The sequence below is a fragment of the Chelon labrosus genome (assembly GCF_963514085.1).
Source record: "Chelon labrosus genome assembly, chromosome: 24".
NCBI lineage: Eukaryota > Metazoa > Chordata > Actinopteri > Mugiliformes > Mugilidae > Chelon > Chelon labrosus.
Genome location: NC_140357.1, coordinates 108278 through 129502, shown reverse-complemented (window position 1 = coordinate 129502; position 21225 = coordinate 108278). Strand labels below are relative to the sequence as shown.

The 21225-nt window shown below is 40.2% G+C and overlaps 1 protein-coding gene across 3 annotated transcripts in view; it reads left to right on the top strand.

Moving 5' to 3' along the window:
* The first annotated feature begins 4053 nt into the window (after window positions 1-4053).
* sonb (SON DNA and RNA binding protein b) overlaps window positions 4054-21225 on the top strand; it is a 74641-nt gene continuing 57469 nt past the window's right edge. For 2 of the 3 annotated variants that reach the window (XR_014699790.1, XM_084574104.1), the window contains exons 1-10: window positions 4054-4137; window positions 4487-4702; window positions 7151-7185; window positions 7354-7556; window positions 9541-9698; window positions 9934-10145; window positions 14492-14759; window positions 16690-16883; window positions 17064-17216; window positions 20177-20352. Coding sequence is in view for 2 of the 3 variants with exons in the window: in XM_084574104.1 (XP_084430230.1) it covers window positions 4055-4137; window positions 4487-4702; window positions 7151-7185; window positions 7354-7556; window positions 9541-9698; window positions 9934-10145; window positions 14492-14759; window positions 16690-16883; window positions 17064-17216; window positions 20177-20352 (1698 nt within the window). In the remaining variant the exon portion in view is untranslated. The remainder of the gene's footprint in view (window positions 4138-4486; window positions 4703-7150; window positions 7186-7353; window positions 7557-9540; window positions 9699-9933; window positions 10146-14491; window positions 14760-16689; window positions 16884-17063; window positions 17217-20176; window positions 20353-21225) is intronic. The other variant, XM_084574105.1, reaches the window with a different exon arrangement.

Here is a 21225-nt window from a genome sequence, read left to right as displayed (position 1 = left end):
AAACACAACTAAAACTGTATGATGTTCACAAAGCAACCATTGGACATCAAACATTCAGGCATATTTTTGGGAGGACAGGAAATAGAAATTGTTTCCGAATTCAAGTACCTTGGTGTGACGCTTGATTCCACACTATGTTTCAAGAGCCACATATAGGAACCAGTTGTCCTCTCTATTCTCCCCCTCTCTGGAATTTAAATTTACGAAGTTTTGCAGAAGAACTCTTCTAACAGATCAACCGTTTACACCTTAGCCATAAAGGTGCAATGTCCGAACACTGAACAGACCCATGCTATTGGATCTCCCTGATGCTGAGGACGTCATCTGAGCCAAAAAGGACAGATTTACACTTCTGTGAAATTTCCCACTCTTGTTTCTGGACTAATTAGTTCTGAATCGAAAGAACACCAACACGATATCAGGAACTACAGAGAATGAGAATTGACTCTCATACTTCTTATGGACAAAGTCTATAAAACCTTAATGTTATGTTCAATTATGTTTTATTTAAGTTTGTGATTCATTAATCTTCTTTTTCAGAGACACACGCATGCAAACATACCACTATAACGCGTTCTTGTTCCTCCCCTCTCCGAGAGTGACCAGGGAGTGAAACACAGATAAGCAGGTCGTAAATAACTTTCTTTCCCCAGAGCCAGACTCTGATCTGCATTCTCCTCTCTAAAAAGAGCCTAAGTTTGATAATATGACTGTCGAAATTGTAATAACCTGGTATATTGTTGTTCAGGAGGTGCTTACATCCCAATGAGACGATTTGGATCCTTGTACGATAAAGCTAGCCCAAATTCCCGTAATTTGTCACAGTCAGGATGGATCAACATTGCCATCAAATCTTTAAAAACATTGTCTTTCTTTTAATCATTGTTGAAGTTGAAGCATGTTGAAACTTAGATATGTTCTTATACTAATAGTAGCTATTAGTTGAAATCATAACTATTGGACTAACCAACATCGTTTATAAGTTTACGCTGGCTATAGCCAGAGTAATCTGGGATATCAGAGAAAGACCCAATCTCTTCGACGGATCAAGAAACCAAGAAGCTGTTGCCATAGCAATGACACCGAGAAGCCGTGACGATCAGGCTTCCTTCTTCAAACACAAAGACATTGCAAAGTGTCATCTACTGCCTTCGACTGAACACCTACAGCGCTCTCAAACAAAGCTGGGTGTTGGAGTTTCAGACCAACAAGTCCCGTCTAATGGTCCAAGAGAGACCTGCATCAGCTGTGCCGTTTCGTCACCACCTCGTCACACCGACGCTCCGCCATCACCGTGCCGAGAAGACTCTATGGAAAAGTAGGCTGAATCGTTCCTACCGCTTAAGACAAAGAGTTGGTGTCACTACTTTGAAACTCCCTATTAACATATTTTAGAGAAGATTGATCAGATTGGATATCAAATCCATTCCCTTTAGTTTAGTACTTAAACATCTCCATCTCTCACCATCGCTCCAGAAATTAATTATTTCATACCTTCATACCTTTTATTTGATTACACACCAATATTCTATTAGTCCCTCATTTATTCATAGTTGTCACTTTATTAAATAAATATTTATTCACACTTAAGAAGTTGTTTGTGATGTTTTACGGCAGAGAATGAATGGTACAAATTGTAGAAAAGGATTCCCTCCTTCAGATATGCAAATTATTTAACTGAGAGTGATAAATTGATTTAAACCGTGTTCTTCCTACGATCACAGGAGGTGGTGCCCTAACGAGACATTTAAAAGTGTAGAATATCCTACACACATTAAAAGAATATCTAATACAGTGAAATTCAACTTGAAAATTTTTAAACAAATACGGCCTTTCATAACACTTGGTGCTGTTAGAATGTTTTTACACTCAATGATCCTGTCACACATTGAATATAGTATTACATGTTGGTCACTGGCAGGTGTAAATACATGCAAAATCATTGAATCACTCTATAAAAAATCTTTAAAGGTCTGATAGAAAACCATGTCATTTCATGTTTGTAACATCTTAAAAAAGCACAACTTACTGAGCTTTGAGAATTTTAAAAATCTTAAATGTGCTTGTTTGATGTACAAGGTGTTACATGGACTTGCCCCACCTCCCATGTCTGACTTTCTTGAAAAAAGGTCTCACAGTGGTCTCAGGACCAGGGCCTCCTCTAGAGGAGACTGTGAGATCCCACACAGAAAAACAGCCTTTGATGGCTTTCACCTTATACTTATCTGGCTCAATACCTGATGCTGACAGCTTGTCTCCCAGAAATGTGATTTCAGTCACTCCACACTAACATTTAGCATTGTTCAGGTTCGCTCCATACTTCTGTACTCTTTGCAGAATCCTGGTGGGCCTCTTATTATGCTGCCAATCTCCATCAGCGCCTGTGCTCCTGTTTCCGTTGAAAGATCTCAAGCACAGAAGAGATTCCAAAAGACATCCTTTTTAAAAAAGTACATACATACACATTGAACATGCAGTACTTCATGCTTTCCTTAACTTCTTACTGAATAACTTTGCACCGACCATTTCATTTGTTATTTTGCCCCTCATTGGAATTTTATAATGTTCTCTTTTTATGTTTGCATTAAGGTCTTTTGGATCCTTGCACACATGTAGATCACCAGTCTGCTTTTTTAATCATCATCTTTTTATTGAAGTTTTACAGTATGCAACAGAAGTGTAGTGCCAGTGATCATTCCATAAGTGTACTACTAACAGTATACACACAATTCCACAGCGGTAGACACAAATATATATAATAGATATGCATGGAATGCACAAAACAATAATGATAAAGAAGATATATATGTGTACCAAACAACACTAACTAAAACTAAACTAAATAACCTAAAAATAATAATAAACAAAAACCCATGTCACTGTCATTATGACAAACCTACTGTGGCCACACTGTGGTTTCAAGAGCTGCACATGATGTCTTGCAGCCATTGTGTGTGGGTGGAGAAGAGTCCAACCAGAATAGCTTGTTGTGCATGAAGGGAGGAGAAGGCCAAACTGTCTTTCTTTCCTTTTCTTGTCAATTTAACCTGTACCTTGACCACTATTTGGGGTGATGGGATTTGGCTCCAGTTTGACACTAAACAGCTGAGTTAGTGTGAAAAAAATTTCCCTCCAGTATCTGATCGCCCTAGGACAGGATCAGTACATATGAATAAGAGAATCTTCAGTAATATTACATCAGGGACAGTACGGACTAACTGTGGAGTATGTGGGAGATAGTTTTGCTTTTGAGATACAGTATGCTCTCTGCACTACTAGGAAATGAAGTAGGCAGTGATGGGTACATAGTGAAGTTGAGTTGGCTAGTCTGAGTATATTAGCCATTCATATGGAAAAACCCAGGTCTTCTTCCCAATTTATTTTGAGCTGATCTGTAGGGGGACATCTAGAGACAAGCATCATACAGATACAGATTACAGATTTGAAATAAACCTTTTCTTAAAGTGGTCTGGGGAAAGAATTCTGCTGACCATATGTGAGTCTATTAGTGTTGAAAGGCTGGACAATTGAGAGAGAACAAAAACCCCAAATCAGTGCAAAACAGTAAGTTAAAATGGTTAAAAATAGTGTTACTGTATTTTTTTTGTAATAAAAGAAGCACAAGATTATTTTATTTGTTTTTTTTTTTTGTTTTTTTTAGGAAAACAATTATAACATAATTGCTGAATTGGGCTAAAATAGAAGGCTGCTAAATGAAGAGCCATTCGGGAGCCGTAAGAGTCGGCTCTTCCAAAGGAGTCGAGCCAAACTAGACGAATCCTTGAAAAGAACCCCTCCTCCCTTCCCTGGACTGTACCGATCTCCTTCATTTGTTGCCCTGTCTGTTATAAAAAGAAGAGAAAATGTGTCTAGTCTGATCCTCCAGGCATTATTTATCTCTTTTATATTGCTTTAATCCCCTTTATTTATTAATAATTTATTCCAATAAAAAAGGGCAGAAAGAAAAATTGAGGCGATACCAAACAGACACCCGGAACGTCGCTGCAGATTTACAAGTTCTTACCCGGACCTGGACTGAGATGCACACTGAAACATGGCGGCCAATATAGAGCAGATTTTCCAAGATTTTATATTGAATAAAATCAGAGAAATTGAAGACCAAAATGAAGACAAATCGTATGTTATGTTTTACATTCGTCTTAGCGATAGTTACGTGAAAGTAGCTAGTTTTTTTAAATAAAACGGAACAAATAGAAACCCTGCTGTGGCAGTCGATACAATTCACCGTTAGCTAACGTTAGCTTTATATTCATTAATTTAAACGTCCAGTCAGTACAGCTAGTGTTAATTCCATAAATACGCCTTGCGTGGTTAAAATAAAGATCTGAAAGAATCATTTGAAAGTACTAAATCGTGTGCAAAGTGGTCTTTTTATATATAATATGACAACGATGACACGTTGACTGTTTAAAAAATTAAATGTCTTGATCCTCTTTCATTAATTTTTTGCTTCTTTGTCCATTAGTGCTACTGAAAGAGTGGGTGGTGGCAGTGGAATGGATGGAGCAGAAATAAACATGTCAGAAAGAGACAAACGCGACGACAACTTCAGAGGTGGTTCACAAAAGAGGCACAAGAAGCACAGAAAACACAAAAGTAAAAGAAAAAGGAGGAACCGGGAGAAAGAGAGCAGTTCAGAGTCTGGGGCCGAGCTGGAAAAGGGAACCAGGCGTCACCCAAGGTGAAACTTTGTGAACTGCCTTTGACATAACATTATACTAAAAACACTGCATTCAGATTTTCAAGGGAGAAGAAGATACAACGATCAGTAGATATTGTTTAAGTCCCCTCTTTTGCCCGCTATAATATATGAGAGGTTGGATTAGTATTTCCAGCACATCTCACAGATGCTTGATAGGATTGAGATCAGGGCAACTTTGTGACAGGGCTCATTATCCTGCTGCTATCCTGTCAGGTAAGTGACAAAAAAGACAACATGATGAAAACCATTAGACAAGGCCACCTTTTTTCATTGCTAAATGGTCCAGTTCTGATTCTAACATGCTCTTTGTAGGCATCATTAACTTTTTTTTTTAAGCAATTTGAGCTACAGTAGCTTACCTCTTGAATTGGGCCAGCCTTTGCCGCCCACTTGTAGCAAGTAAACCTCAGCTGCCCATGACCCTGATGTCACTGATACTTGTGTGTACTCCTACTGCTACAGTCAGGTCCATAAATATTGGGACATCGACACAATTCTAATCTTTTTGGTTCTATACACCACCACAATGGATTTGAAAAGAAACGAAAACAAGATGTGCTTTAACTGCAGACTTTCAGCTTTAATTTGAGAGTATTTACATCCAAGTCAGGTGAACGGTGTCGGAATTACAACAGTTTGTATATGTGCCTCCCACTTTTTAAGGGACCAAAACTAATGGGACAATTGGCTGCTCAGCTGTTCCATGGCCAGGTGTGTGCTATTCCCTCATTATCCCATTTACAAGGCTCAGATAAAAGGTCTAGAGTTCATTTCAAGTGTGCTATTTGCATTTGGAATCTGTTGCTGTTAACTCTCAATATGAGATCCAAAGAGCTGTCACTATCAGTAAAGCAAGCCATCATTAGGCTGAAAAATCAAAACAAACCCATCAGAGAGATAGCAAAAACATTAGGTGTGGCCAAATAAACTGTTTGGAACATTCTTAAAAAGAAAGAATGCGGTGAGCTCAGCAACACCAAAAGACCCGGAAGACCACGGAAAACAACTGGTGGATGACCGAAGAAAAACATACTGCGAAAGCAACCAAAGAGTTTTTTAAGGCAAAGAAGTGGAATGTTATGCAATAGCCAAGTAAATCACCTGATCTGAATTCGATTGAGCATGCATTTCACTTGCTGAAGACAAAACCGAAGGGAAAGTGCCCCAAGAACAAGCAGGAATTGAAGACAGTTGCAGTAGAGGTGTAATTCCTACACCATTCACCTGATTTGGATGTAAATACCCTCAAATTAAAGCTGAAAGTCTGCAGTTAAAGCACATCTTGTTCGTTTCATTTCAAATCCATTGTGGTGGTGTATAGAGCCAAAAAGATTAGAATTGTGTCGATGTCCCAATATTTATGGACCTGACTGTATGTTCTTTATAGGCATATAGTGAATTGAAGAAAATACTACACAAGTAACATAATAGGACAGTGTACTTAATCATTGGCTGTAATATGTGGTTCAGTTCTCATAGTTGTATGCATGACAAGGATGTGTCATGACACTTTAGTCACATCGTCAGAACACAAAATTAGTTGTGTGAGCTGTGTTGAGCCATGCATTTGTGAATCGTCCTGTGAATGTTCTGCTGACCTCCGGCTTGTGTTCCCGAGGGTGGTGTGAATCAAATAATAGGTGGCTGGTCTGACTGTGTGTGTTTTCCACAGTAGCTGCTAAAACAATCTCCTGTGCCCAAAATGCTGTCCATATTTATTTATATACAGAGTGCAAAACTGAGGTCAGCTCTGGAAACGCATGTTTAATGAACACATAAAAGTACCTAAAGTCGGTCACTTGCAATCGGATAGTCCAGATCAGATGTTAATGCAAGGTCTGAATGGGCCCTACAGTCCATCCGGAAAGTATTCATGGCTTTTCACTTTTTCCACATTTTGTTATATTACAGCCTTACAGTGCTGTGAATATTTTCTGGATGAAATGTTTGTCCCATTTACAAACACATGGCTCAGCACAGGAGAGCCAGCTCTTCAGGAACGGATTCAGCTGTCAAGGGCAAAAAGCACTCTTGAGGACAACAACGTACACATTTTAGCGAGAGAAGGCAGATAGTTTATGAGAGAAACCATCTATGTAAAATTGGAAAAAAAAAATTGAATGGGAGATAGATTATTTGCTGTCAATTAACAGCACAATCTTATCATCTCTCCTGTTCATACCGTGACACTGGAGCATTCCTTAGGGAAGTTAAAAAGGACCATAACAGATTTCTTCAATTACAGGTAAGTATCTGGTCACTTGCAGACCTTAGTCATGCAAGTCTCAGCTGGGCAACACCCATATAAGTTCCTATTAAAACCTCCAAGTCCAGTTGGGATAAACCATGACCATTCTTACTATTTTATTTGCTATTAATTCCCACTTTTCAAATGTGCATAACTCAGGTTTTATGTTTGCTTCATAGAAGAGGAACAACAACAGAGGGGAAAAAGGTGAAAGGTGAGTTCCTTTTTACTACATAGTGATTTGTTGATCATCCAAGATGGAAAACTTAACATCTTAACATGAAGCACAACTAGGTCAAGTGTCATTGTGACTTTAGGGTTTGTTCTCTTTAAACATTTTGTAACTGGACAAATGTGAGCTGTTGAACTGTTGTTTGTCTAGGTGATGATCTTGATAATAAGCCCAGATGCCACAAGCAGCACTCAACTGGGAAGAGGAAGAAGAAGAAAAAGAGGAGGAAGAAGGATGAAGAGAACTCATCTGAATCAGATTCAGCATTCGTGTCAAAGAAGAGGGATGGTAGATGTGGTCAAAGCTTATCACTAAGATGTCAAGAAGAGCTGCCCGATATAATCCCGAAACAGGTAAAAACAAAAATTCACTTTGATTTTGCACGCAATATTTTGGGAGATCACTGTTTTTCACTTCCTGTCCATATTTTAATGTTGACATTTGTGGAACTCTTGCTCTTAAACATAATCATATTTACATATTCAGACTAGTGATGGGAAGTCCAGCTCTTTTCAAAGATTCTGCTCTTTAGAAGAGTCAGCTCTTCTGGCTCCCAAACAGCTCCCAAATGGCTCTTCAATTAGTTTCACTCAGAACCTTCTATTTTATCTTAATTTAGCGATTACGAATGGTTTGTGCATTGGCGTCCTTCATAAAAAGTCCCGCCTCTGCCTGCATGGCCTCTGGAGCTTCGCCTCTGAAGCGTCGCCTCTCCCTGGTGGGAATCGGCTTTTCTCGTTTGCTACAAGCTTTTAGAGCTGGCTCATTCTTGAACGACATGGCGCTAGTAAAGACACATAATCACTTTCGGAGACATTCATAGTTTAGTGGTTATTTTGTCTGTTGATAACCACTGTGGTGTCTGAGCAAAAATGTCTGACTTTGAAACACCTCAAAGCCACATGCACTAGATATTTAAAACAGTAATTGCATACAACATTCAGACGTTCATATATTAACTGAAAATAAGGACTGTAAAAATAAAAGGCTTGGATGAAGCAATGTCATCCAAGGCAGTCTATTTTGTCACAGACTGCCTGTTCCTGCTCCAGATAGCATCACATGTATTTATCTCTTATCACAGCCACTAGCCAGCCACTATCTATATCTACATATACACTGCCTGGCCAAAATAATTGTTGCCACGAAAAAAAAAGGTCACACACTCTAATATTTTGTTGGACCACCTTTAGCGCTGATTACTCCACACATTCACTGTGGCATTGTTTCAGTAAGCTTCTGCAATGTCACAAGATTTATTTCCATCCAGCATTAATTTCTCACCAAGATCTTGTATTGATGATGGGAGAGTCTGACCACTGCGCAAAGCCTTCTCCAGCACATCCCAAATATTCTCAATGGAGTTAAGGTCTGGACTCTGTGGTGGCCAATCCATGTGTGAAAATTATGTCTCATGCTTCACGAACCACTCCTTAACAATTTGAAGAAAAAAAGAATAACCTGGTCATTCAGTATATTCAGGTAGTCTGCTGACCTCATTAATTGGGCACACAATGTTGCTGAACCTAGACCTGACCAACTGCAGCAACCCCAGATCATAGCACTGCCCCCACAGGCTTTTACAGTAGGCACAAGGCATGATGGGTCCATCACTTCATCTGCCTCTCTTCTTACCCTGATGCACCGATTAACCACTATCCTTCCAGTTTTTAATAATGCGTTGGACAGTTCTTAACCCATTTTTAGTAGTTTCTGCAATCTCCTTAGATGTTTTCTCTGCTTGATGCATGCCAATGATTTGATCCTTCTCAAACAGACTAACATCTTTTCCTCAACCACAGGGTGTGTCTTTTGACGTGGTCGTTTAGGAAATGAGAAGCTACTCATTGCATCAGTTGGGGTTAAATAACTTGTTGTAAGCTGAAATATAATCGCCCATGCAGTAGGACGGACACCGACACAAACACACAAAAGAATCATGGTGTTCATGTGTTTCTTTTAATGACAGCAGTCAGTATAATAACTGAACAATTATTTGAACATGGTGTTGTGTAAATAAGATAAATAACATAGGACATTTAGTTTGTTCAATAAAAGAACAAGGTATAAATCTGTTCTATAGGAAGGAGGAGGTAACCTTAAATGACTTCAGCTGTGATCTGTTTCTGTATAGAAAATAACATTAAATAATAATATAATGCCTAATATAATGGTAGAGGAAACACTGATGGGTATTGTAAACTGTGACCTCGTTGTTCCAAAGCTCCTGCTCTAACCACTAATCCATACCTCCCAGATAAGGATGGTTCATATGCATTAGCCACATTAAAGACTAATAATAAATCGGGTTTTTCCTTTTCGATTGCTCTTTATCAGGACAGTAAAGGAAGAGGAGATGAGGAAAGACATTGTAAGATTAGTTGTCTTTCATTGTCACATTCCTACTCTCAATCACATTCCTGCTCAGTGAAGAGGAACTCACACTCTAGGTCAAGACATGACCACCGAAGATCTCGTTCCCTGTCTTGTCCCAGGTATGAATGAAAACCTTCTGGAGATAAATGTAAAGTTTTGTTCCCATGTCCTCACTCTTTATGAATACTTAATACATAATATGATATAATATTTTTTTTATGTAATAACTGTACTCTGTCATTTTCCTAATGCTACTTCAGATATAAATACACTTAAAAAAAATAAGATTTCACTCCTGATCCCATCTTTCTTGTTTTAATGTTGCTCCATGATGGGGTTTGACGTGGCTGCTAGTAGCTCCTCTGAGAAAAGGGGGAATTTGGATGAAACCAGGCAGTCCGCCCGATGTCCTTCAAAGTACCTCCAGCCACCTCAGCTGCCGCTCAGCTCCGCCCGAAGATACGTCCAAGCAGATGAACTGACTGAGTCAACAATAGCAGAGCTGCAGAGCCCTGTCCAGAGTGGAAAGCCAACAGAAGGAAGAGAAAAGACAGCAGAAAAACTAGGTGGGAGCCTCAATGATTTGACTTGAATGCATTTTACACTAGGTCTGTTATGTCTGTTGACGCTCTACATTTTGATTATTAATAAAGCGGCGTCTGTTTAGTTAGTGCCACGTCACAGGAGGCGCCGCCATCACGAGAGGCCCCATCGCTTGCCCCATCCCGTGTCACCTGTAGCGCCCCCTGTAGACGTAATGTCACGCCCCCTAGAGACCAAGGCTTACAAAAGTTGGGGTGCTTGTACAGAATCATATTATTATCAGTGATATCAAGTTTGATTAAGTTTGGGTGTATACTTCACAAAATATTAGCTTCGGAGTTATACTGCGCCACACCGTAAAAATTAAGAATAATAAGAATAAGAATAAGAAAACCGCAATGGGGAAATTGCAGTTTACAACAGCTTACAGAAAAGGCAGAATAAAAAATAACAACAGCAAAAAGAGTAGCTTATAAAAGATAAATAATGGAATAGAATAGGATAAAAATATTGCATGGATTGAATTGTAAAATAAATTAATTAGTCTACACAATTAACTTTGTAATCAATAACCCTGCTAAAGTTCTTTTGAAAACCTTTAATTATCTTTGCCCATAGGTGATACATGCCAAGTTTGGTGAGAATTGGATGAATGGGCTTGGAGGACTTGATTTTATTTTGAGGTGCAAATTTTTCAAAATGGTGGAAATAGAAATGGCAGGCAGAAATGTGCGTGGCCTAGTCCATTAAAACCAGTGTTATGTAAGGAATCAGAAGGAAGAATAATTTTGTTTCTAGGGCACACGGTCCTTGAGTTATGAGGCAAAACGTAAATTGCCTTATTTTAGCGCCACCTAGCTGTAGGCATGTGTATTGACACCTTGGCAAAGTGAAACGCCAGGACCTCTACCAAGTTACCAACTTTGATGCCTTTCGCCCTTGCAGTTTGTCCTGAGCAGTCACTTTTAGCTCAACAGAAGGAACATTAGAAGAAGAAGAAGAACTAGATGATCACAAGCGATCACAAAGGGGTCCATGCCGTGGCGAAGTTGTCCCCAAGCGGGACACATAAGTCACCATTACCGCTCCCTATACACCATATTGCACGAAACTTGGTGGGCTTGTAAGGAGGTATCCACAGATTATTGTCAAATTTCAAGCAGGTGACTGTGCTGGTTTGTGGTTTATGTAGCGTCCCCTACAGCCCGAATTTCACAAAACTATATGAAATATTTGCGTTTCACGTGTAGCGCCCACTGTAGACGTAATGTCACGCAACTTGATGGGCGTCTACACAATATGTTACAGATTGTGTTGGCTAAATTTCATGAAGTTAGCTATTGGGAGTTTTTGAGCTATAGAAATGTTGCTTTTGTGGCGCCCCCTAGAGACCAAGGGTCACAAAAGTTGGGGTGCTTGTACAGAATCATATTATTATCAATGATATGAAGTTTGGGAATATACTTCACAAAATATTAGCTTAGGAGTTCTACTGCGCCACGCCGTAAAAATTAATTAGCCTACACAATTAACTTTGTAATCAATCATCCTGCTGAAGTTCTTTAGAGAACTTTTTATTATCTTTGTCTATAAATGATACATGCCAAGTTTGGTGAAAATTGGATGAACGGGCTAGGAGGAATTGATTTTGCTTTGTGGTGCAATTTTTTCAAAATGGCAGAAAACAATTGGCAGGCGGAAATGTGCGTGGCCTAGTACATTAGAAACAGGGCTATATAAGGAATCAGAGATAGAAACAATTTTGTTAATGACTGTTGAACAAAAAAATTAAATAATTGCAATGTTGTAATATCATAATGCAACTTTTAAGTACACTATTTCGGATCATTCTTTAAAAGAGGTAAGAGTCTTTTAACCTGCTACAGCTAGGCATTAACCTTTTTGTCGACTTCTCATTTTGCACAACATACACTGCATGGCCAAAAAAAAAGTTGCAACCTGCATTTAACTAAGAAAATAGGTATAAGCCTCCTATTGGATAATTACTGCATGGGCGATTATCTTTCAGCTGGCAACAAGTTATTTAACCCCAACTGATGCAGTGAGTAGCTTCTCATTTCTTAAACAACCATGTCGAAAGACACATCCTGTGGTTGAGGAAAAGATGTTAGTCTGTTTGAGAAGGGTCAAATCATTGGCATGCATCAAGCAGAGAAAACATCTAAGGTGATTGCAGAAACTGCTAAAATTGGGTTAAGAATTGTCCAATGCATTATTAAAAACTGTGGGGAATCATCGGTCATGTGGTCTTATGAGTCCAGAGTTACCCTGTTCCAGAGTGATGGGTGCATCAGAGTAAGAAGAGAGGCAGATGAACGTACAAGCCTATGGGGGCAGAGCTATGATCTGGGGTTGCTGCCAGTTTTGGGTATAGTTACTTTGGAAAGTATTTAGTTAGGTTACAACGTTACCATCAATTAAAAGTAATCTGTTACGTTACAGCGTTACCTATGAATAAAAGTAACGCGTTAGAGTACTCATGCGTTACCAAAAATTAAAAGCTGTTTTCAGCGCCTCACACATGCTGCAACTCAGCGACACACAGCCTTCTTTAAATGCACTGATAAGTCCTGACAATGAATAACATCATTCATCCAACCAAATTAACTCAGCAGGATAACAATACCAGGGTGATAGAGTGGTGCTTGGATACAAGATGTTTTTTTTTAAATTGGAAGTGGAATTTTTTGCGGTCGACAGAAGCTTTTCACCAACGCAGAGTGTGCATTTTACCGTTATGTTGTTCTTGTCCTTTTCGCTGGCGAATTGACAATAATGTGCGTACTTCCACGATTCAAAAGCTGTCCTCTCTGCCATTTTGCCGGCGGTTCGAAAACACTCACACACACACACACACACATACAGGTAACGTAGGTTAGCAGGGGACAGACGCATCATCACTGCGCTGCGCCTCCGCTGACACATCCGCAGGCGGCACAGTACTGTCTGACAAAAAGCAGCTGTAGTCGGATTTTTCCTTTCCTTATCTGGAGTAATTCTTAAAGCAACAGATTACTTTTTTAAACAAATAACGAAGTTACTGATTACTTAATGCACGAAACTAACGCGTTACCTACAAGTTACACGAAAAAAGGCGAAAACAAAACGCGTTAGAGTACTCTAATTACTTTTACCCACAACACTGGTTGCTGCAGTTGGTCAGGTCTAGGTTCAGCAACATTATGTTCCCAAAGAATGAGGTCAGCTGACTACCTGAATATACTGTATAAGCAGGTTTTCCCATCAAATGGATTTTTTTCTTCCCTGATGGCATGGACATATTTCAAGATCACAATGCCATGATTCATTGGGCTCAAACTGTGAAAGAGCTGTTCAGGGAGCATGAGACACATGTTTTGGCCACTACAGAGTCCAGACCTTAACCCCATTGAGAATCTTTGGGATGTGCTTTAGAAGGCTTTGCCAGTGGTCAGACTCTCCCATCATCAATACAAGATCTTGGTGAAAAATAAATATAACACTGGACGAAAAAAAAATCTTGTGACATTGCAGAAACTTATCGAAACAATGCCACAGCGAATGCATGCTGTAATCAAAGCTAAAGGCAGTCCAATAAAATATTAGAGTGTGTTAACTTTTTTTTTTTTTTGGTGGCGGCTTTGGTTTTGGCCAGGCAGTGTATTAACGCTAAAAAAATAAATTACTCAAAACATCAGTGGGATTTTCTCACAGGCCTTGAAAGTAGCCAACCCCCCCAAAAAAAACAATTAAACAGATGGAACAGGAACTGTATGTTTTGGTATTTGTTTATTAGCAGTAAAATTATCCAGTATTACATTATCTATGAGCCAAATTTGAGTCCATCTGTTCAGAAGTGTTTCCAAAGTCCCAAGTTTATGAGTGTACTTCTAAGCAACTGGAGGCCTCTCTTACATTGGCTAATGTTGATGTTCATGTATCCACCAAAGTGTTTGTGAAAGTGTATTATGGCAAGGACAAGGGAGCTTTCTGGCATTGGCAACCCAGCCGCTCTGGACAACTAATCATTAGTTACAGGAGACGTTTAGTTGCTGTTATTGCTGCACAAGGGGGTCACATCAGATACTGAAAACTTACTTTTGCATCTTAATGATATGAATAATGAACAATGGGGTGGCACAGTGTCGTGGTGGTTCGCACTATTGCCTCAGAGCAAGAAGGTTCCCGGTTTGAACCCAGGCTGACTGGGGCTTTTCTTTGTGGAGTTTGCATGTTCTCCCTGTGTCTGCGTGGGTTCTCTCCTTCTGAGGGTGCCCTGTGGTGTGAAAAGAAAAAAACAGCACAAGGTGTCGATGTGACCTCCAAATTCCCTAGATCATAAACTGATCAAGTATCTGTCTTTCTTCAGGTTCTAACACATCACAGTCCATCCTGAACCAGTCCATATCTACTGAACCTGAACAAACCTCTGAGCTTAGCTTCCATCATCATAAAGAATCCAAGTCCTCCAAGTCCTTTGCTGCCACGGTTACCTCACCAGCAAAGAAGAAAAGAAAACAGTCAAAGTCTCCACAGAGTAACAAAGGAGGGAAGGCATCAGTAAAGGAGAAAAGATCCAAGTCACCATGTAGGAGCCACAGGAAAGGATCGAGATCCAAGAGCCCTTCACGGTCAAGGTACAATGACTTTTTTTTTTGTTTTGTTTTTTTTTTCCTGAAATTTCGGAAAGGTTAACCAATTATTACTTTGCAATATGGCATTGCTCCCACTATGTGGGCACCCTATAGAAATCAGTCTGGTTCATTGTATGCTTTGTCAGGTGATCTGGTCTGGACAAGAGTCCGAAGAAAGTATCAGACTCTTGTATTTTAATACTTTTTTCCATCGAGTCTGAATTCATGTTCACTTATTTAAGTAACCAAGAAAAGTTGGAACACCTCTAGGAATTAGTAGCACCAGCTTTCAAGGCTGATTCAACCTTCATTGCCACAGAACAGCTTTAAATAGTTAACCTACTTCATGTTCCCTGAAAGAGGCCTTTTTGTATAATTCTGAAATGTACATTATTTATTTTTAACCTCTTGCTGTTCAGTACTAACCTTTGTACCATTTCAAGCTATTTATTGGACTTGCACGACTTAAACTGCAATAAATAACTGGAAAAATTAGGGTGTTTTGACCAGTAGTGTACCAATATCAGTTTTTCCACCAGGATGAATATTTTCTCTCTGACAACCAACTTGGGTCGAACCCTGTCACCCTGTGGTGACTGGACTTGTGCTGCTTGTCGGGGGGAGGGTGTGCAGCAGGTGGTCTACTGCTCTGCTCTGAGCTTGAAGCGACAGAGCTACTCTGGCTACTACTAGTGGCAGAGCTAACGCTTGCCCCGCCAGAATCATTTATGGTGTGCTTAAAAAAAAGTGGATATTTTAGCCTGGCAGAGAGGGTCGACGCGACATTAGATTTTTTTTGTTTGTTTGTTTTTTTTAACGAGGATAAGATTAGGGCTGAACGATTTGGGAAAATAATCTAATTGCGATTTTCACAATTTAATATGCGATTTTTTTAATTTATTTTTTATTTTATCCTCTTTTTTCCCAGCAAAACATAATGTATGATTTAAATATGACCAACACAATATTAGACACATTTAGTGTAAAATGTTCTTTCCCATAGGCTGGGCCTATTTGTTAGAATTAAATTGAAAGATGTATGACTTGAAATAAATTACATTTTTATTTAACTGCTCATTGCAGAAACATCTATGGCTTTGCCACTGTGCATTTCAAGGGGAAAAATACTTTGTATACTATATTCCCCGTTGAGTCCGGAGTTACGTGTTATCATCATCCGGGTCTGTAGATTGACCTACAGACCCGGATGATGTCTTCTTACCTGGACGATTTCGTCTCTGAGCGGCGCGCGCACCCGCTATGGTCGGCTTGATTACCAGTAATTTGCTACTGCTATGGTTCGTCCACAACCTCAGAGTCGGACAGATATTCAGCCATGTTGCCAAAAACTAGCAGTAGCAAACTACAGGTAAACAAGCCGACCATCGCGGCTGCGCACGCCGCTCAGAGATGACATCATCCAGGTCTGAAGACATCATCCGCGTCGCTCGCGTCACGCGACCGCCGTTTTATCATATCGCGATATTATCGCAAATGCAATTAATCGTTCAGCCTTAGGTATGACTTTTGTTAAGCTTTATTGAAAAATTTAGACATTCATTCAAAGGAAACTCAGACAAAGAAGACCAATAAAAAAAAAAATAGTGAGCTATCACAAGCATATTAAGACATAGTTTAAAAAAATGAAAAATTGAAAGGAATATTTTGAGGCACTGTCTGAGAAGTCCATAGTCCTTTTAGTGTTCTAAAATAAATTCTCACTTAATTTTTAAACCAGTGGGTACTGGGTTTCCTTTCAAATCATTTGTTTATTTATTTAGTTAAAACTAAAGTTAAAACTGTGGCATACAGTGAGTAAAATAGGGGCAATAAGTGTGATCAGCGCAAAACTGAAAATCAGAGGAATGGTTTCATGGGATTTGCATGTGTGGCTTCGCTGTTGCTTTAATGCAAAAAAATTTTGTTCATGCAGGTCAGGGGGCCGGAAGTCACGGAGGTCACGCTCACAGTCAGCGTCGCGGAGTCGCAGGAGGGTTACATACAGCCAGAGGGACCGCTGGAAACGGGAGCCGAGTCACTCCCCCGTACTCATCCTCCGCAAAAATAGATCCCCATCCCGGAAACACTGCAGTTCAAGTAACAGCCCTCAACGGATCAGTGAACTCGGTCAGATATCATAAAATCCCTGATAGAAATATCTCACACTGTAGTAAATATAGCGCTGTTTTGTTTTGTAACTTGCATTTTTTGGCATTGGCATTTATAATCCATGTAAAACTTTTTGATTTGTAGTTTAACAAATCAAGTAATAGATATTTTAGATGTTTATCCTGTGTGTTTTCTCAGATAAGGACCAGTTGTTGGAAATTGCCAAGGCCAATGCTGCTGCTATGTGTGCCAAAGTTGGTATGCCTATCCCAGCCAGCCTGAGGTCAGCAGTGCTTCCCCTGGTGTTGCCAAGCATGGCCATGAATGCTGCAATGGCTAGTATGACTGCTGGTATGATTTTAACTTGCTTGTTTTCCTTTATGATCTTTTTTTTTTCTTTTTTGTGGGATGGGGAAAATTTAGACCAAGTGATGAGATAAAAAGTTGGAATGTGATTTTAACAAATAAATGCAGTGTTAGCAAGTAATTATAATCCTGCCATGCACTGGATGATCTAGAAACAAAATAGTTTCTCCCTCTGATTCCCTACATAACCCTGGTTCTAATGGACTAGGCCACGTCCATTTCTGCCTGCCATTTTTTTACGCCATTTTGAAAAAATTGCACCTCAAAGCAAAATCAACTCCTTCTAGCCCGTTCATGCAATTCTCACCAAACTTGACATGTATCACTTACCCCAAATTTTGTGACCTTTGGTCTCTAGGGGGCGCTACAAGAGCAACATTTCAATATCTTAAAAACTGCAATAGCTAACTTCAGGAAATTTGGCATACACAATCTGTAAAATATTCTGTAGACGCCAGGGGTCGCTACAGGTGACACGGAAACATTTCATAAGAATAAGAATAATAAGAATAAGAAAACCTTTATTTGTCTCACAATGGGGAAATTGCAGTTTGCAACAGCATGCAGAAATGACAGAGATAGAACAGACTGGTGTTATTACACCATAAGGTGTAACAATATTGCACAAATTAGGAGTGCTCGCCATGGAGCCCAACAGCAGCAGGAAGGAAAGACCTTCTGTATCTTTTCTTCACACATCGAGGGTGAAGCAGTCTGCCACTGAAGCTGCTCCTCAGCTCCATCAGGTCACCATGGAGGGGGGCTGGACTCATCGTCCAGCATGGAGGACAGTTCAGCCAGAACTCCCCCGTCACCCACCTCCCCCACCGAGTCCAAGGGGCAGCCCAGGACAGAGCTGGACTTCCTGATGATCTTGTCCAGCTTCTTCCTTTCCCTCTCTGCTATGCCACTGCTCCAGCAGACCACTCCACACAGGATGGCCGACGCCACCGCATAGCCTGCAGAGTGCGGCCAGTTCGAACGTCTTATATGGCAGTGATCTCACATTGCCCATGGTAACAGAGGGGAGAACAGCGCTGAGAAGTCGTTTTCCTGCTCAGCATCCATGGTGGGTCCCACGAAGCATCTCCGGGGGGATCCCATGTCCGTCCTGAGGGAACACCACAGCGCCACGCAGGGCGATCAGCCGCTTCCTCCTGTAACCAATGCGCACGCTGGCCGCTTCTTGCATAGTACCGCCGGCCGGTCTGGATGTTAAATATTTGGCTATGGCGAGACTCCCAATAAAAAAACTAAAAAAGTGCAATGTTGTCTGAAAAAGTATTTACAAAAGTAATGTCCACAAAAAGGGAAGCAAAAAGTGAATTAAATTCGGAAAAAGAGAGATAGAGTAAGAGCTGTTGCAAGCAGCTGCCAGCTTCAACCGACGCCGCAAAAAAAAAGTTTAAAACCTATAACTTTTGAAGTATTCACCCAATCCTTATGAAACTTAGCAACCGTCATTATAATATGATTGCGTATCATCATGCCAAGTTTTGTGAACTTCGTGCTGTAAGGTCCACTACAACAACTACATGTTTATTTCTCACAAACCACCACAGTAAACTGCTTGAAATTTGACAATAATAATCTGTGGATGACTCCTTACAAGCCAATCAAGTTTGGTGCAATACGGTCTATAGGGGACGCTACTGGTGACGTGTCCTATGTGCTTCCGACCCGCCTGACTGTCATTCACTTGTGTAATTCACTTCCTCTGCAGATACTTTGCCTCCTTTCAGGCCGTGTCCCACCCGCTTATGCCTCTGCGTCCCGCTTGGGGACGACTTCGCCACGGCATGGACCCTTTTATGATCACTTGCGATCATCTAGTTGTGTTTTAGGTTTAATGAAATGTGACAATAGTGACTGGTTAAAATACTGACTGAAGTGCTCTAAGCTGTCATCAAACAAGTGCCTGATTTGAACCATTTAAAACATTGTAGAAAATGTTTCAGCTCGTGGCCTTTAATTGCTCGACTTTTCCTTGACATTTCCTTTTCCAAAATCCACTGATCTGTTGTCATATGATGTTTTCACACCTTATTTCATTCTGATTCAACCTTGGTTCGGTTCGTGTTCACAGGACAATAGGGATCAAGGGTGCTGCCAGACACATCTGTCAGGTGCACACTATACCAAAGATGCATCAGGTACACCACAGATTTATTCAGTTATAAGATAGTTGTATCAGTCCCTGGGTAATGTGTGCTCACACTGCTCTTGGAGTACCCTCTCTAACCGTGATCGGCTCGCTTAATTTGTTCCAAAACAAAGTGAGATTGCTGCGTTCGCACCAGCTTAAAAGATCCGATCTGAGGGTTAAACGTTACGGTTTGGTAACAAAGACCTAGATGTGAAATCACCCAAACTTAAATTTGCGGTTAGGAACCGTGACCCTTCACAGGGCAAGTGGTAACAGAAGACGAACGAAGGAATGAAAGAATGAATGAAAAAAAAGTATTTTCATTCTTTCATCTTCTGTAACCGCTTGTCCTGAAAGGGATGGGGGGCTGGAGCCTATCCCAGCTGTCATCGGACGAGAGGCAGGCTACACCCTGGACAGGTCGTTGGTCTATTGCAGGGCTAACACAGAGAGACAGACAACCATTCACTATCACATTCACACCAACGGCCAATTTAGAATCACCAGTTAATGTAACAAGCATGTTTTTGGACAACTGGAGGAACCCGGGGTACCCGGAGAGAACCCACGCAGACACAGGGAGAACATGCAGAAACTCCACACAGAAAGGCTTCAGTCAGCCTGGATTCAAACCCGGAACCTTCTTCCTGTGAGGCATCACTGCAAACTGATACTGCCCTAAATAGTTTTTCTTATAAACTGACGTGAAGGTTTCTTCTGAGAGGAGATGTTGAGATTGTACTTGGTTTTCATTGGCTTCTGTCATTTTTTTTTATGTGTCTCTATCTCTGTCTTATAGCCACTGTGACAGCAGCCTTGTCTAACATGGGCACTTTGTCTTCATTGCTCCCGCTGCCCTCCATTACCAACAAGCCACCACTTGTCCCAGCACAACCCAGCTTTGCTGCTTTGGAAGAAGTGAAGAGGAAGGTAGCAAAGCAGGCCAACAGCATTGGTATTAAGGAGTTTACTGATGTAAGGACTAAGAGCTTGTATTTTCTGTATTTGAGAAAAAAAGATTCAGTTCACTCTGTAATGGTAATATATTGAAAAATAAGTGTCTAATATCTTATACGTAACTAACATAGGTGTCATAACAACTATAAAGTTATGTTCATGCACATGTTCAAATTATGCATTTTCGCTAATCTTTTAGAAACATAAGAATAAAAACGAAAGAAAAACACAACAAATATGCTTACTGACATGATGCTACAAGACTGGAGTGGTGTTATTGTCAAACCAAATTGGCATCAATTAATTCTTTTTATTTGATTGCAGTCTTCTGTGGTTCCTGAATGGGACTGGTGCATGCATGCAGACTGAAGCAGTTTCCTATTGGTTTAAAAGTAACTGTTTACTGGATCTCAGGCTTCATCAAGATCAAGAATCAAGATAATCAAGAGTCTTTAGTGTCGTTGTGATAACTAACGAAATTTTTAAGAGGCACACATAAATAACGTAACATTTTAAATAAAACACTTAAAAAATGGAAAAATATAAAACACCCTTAGAAGAAGAAGAAATGTAAATAAAGTGCAGCTTAGTGCAAGTCCCAGTCTATGAGATGTTGAGAGTGTGTGATTGTTTACTGTTGAGGACTGGTGGTCTGTTTGATTGTCAGCAGGGGTGTGTATTTGTGTGAATGTTAGAAGTTATGTGTTACTATTGGTCCAGAGTGTGGTAATTTAGACACGTCATATGATAGCGGCAGTGTATTTTCAGATTGAAGTTTAGATCGGGGAGCAGCCAGCTGTTATATGCTGCTTGAGTGGGACGTTGTGGAGGGCCTTTATGTAAGCCCACATGTCACATGTGGTCTGTGTTAGTTGTGACCACACACATATG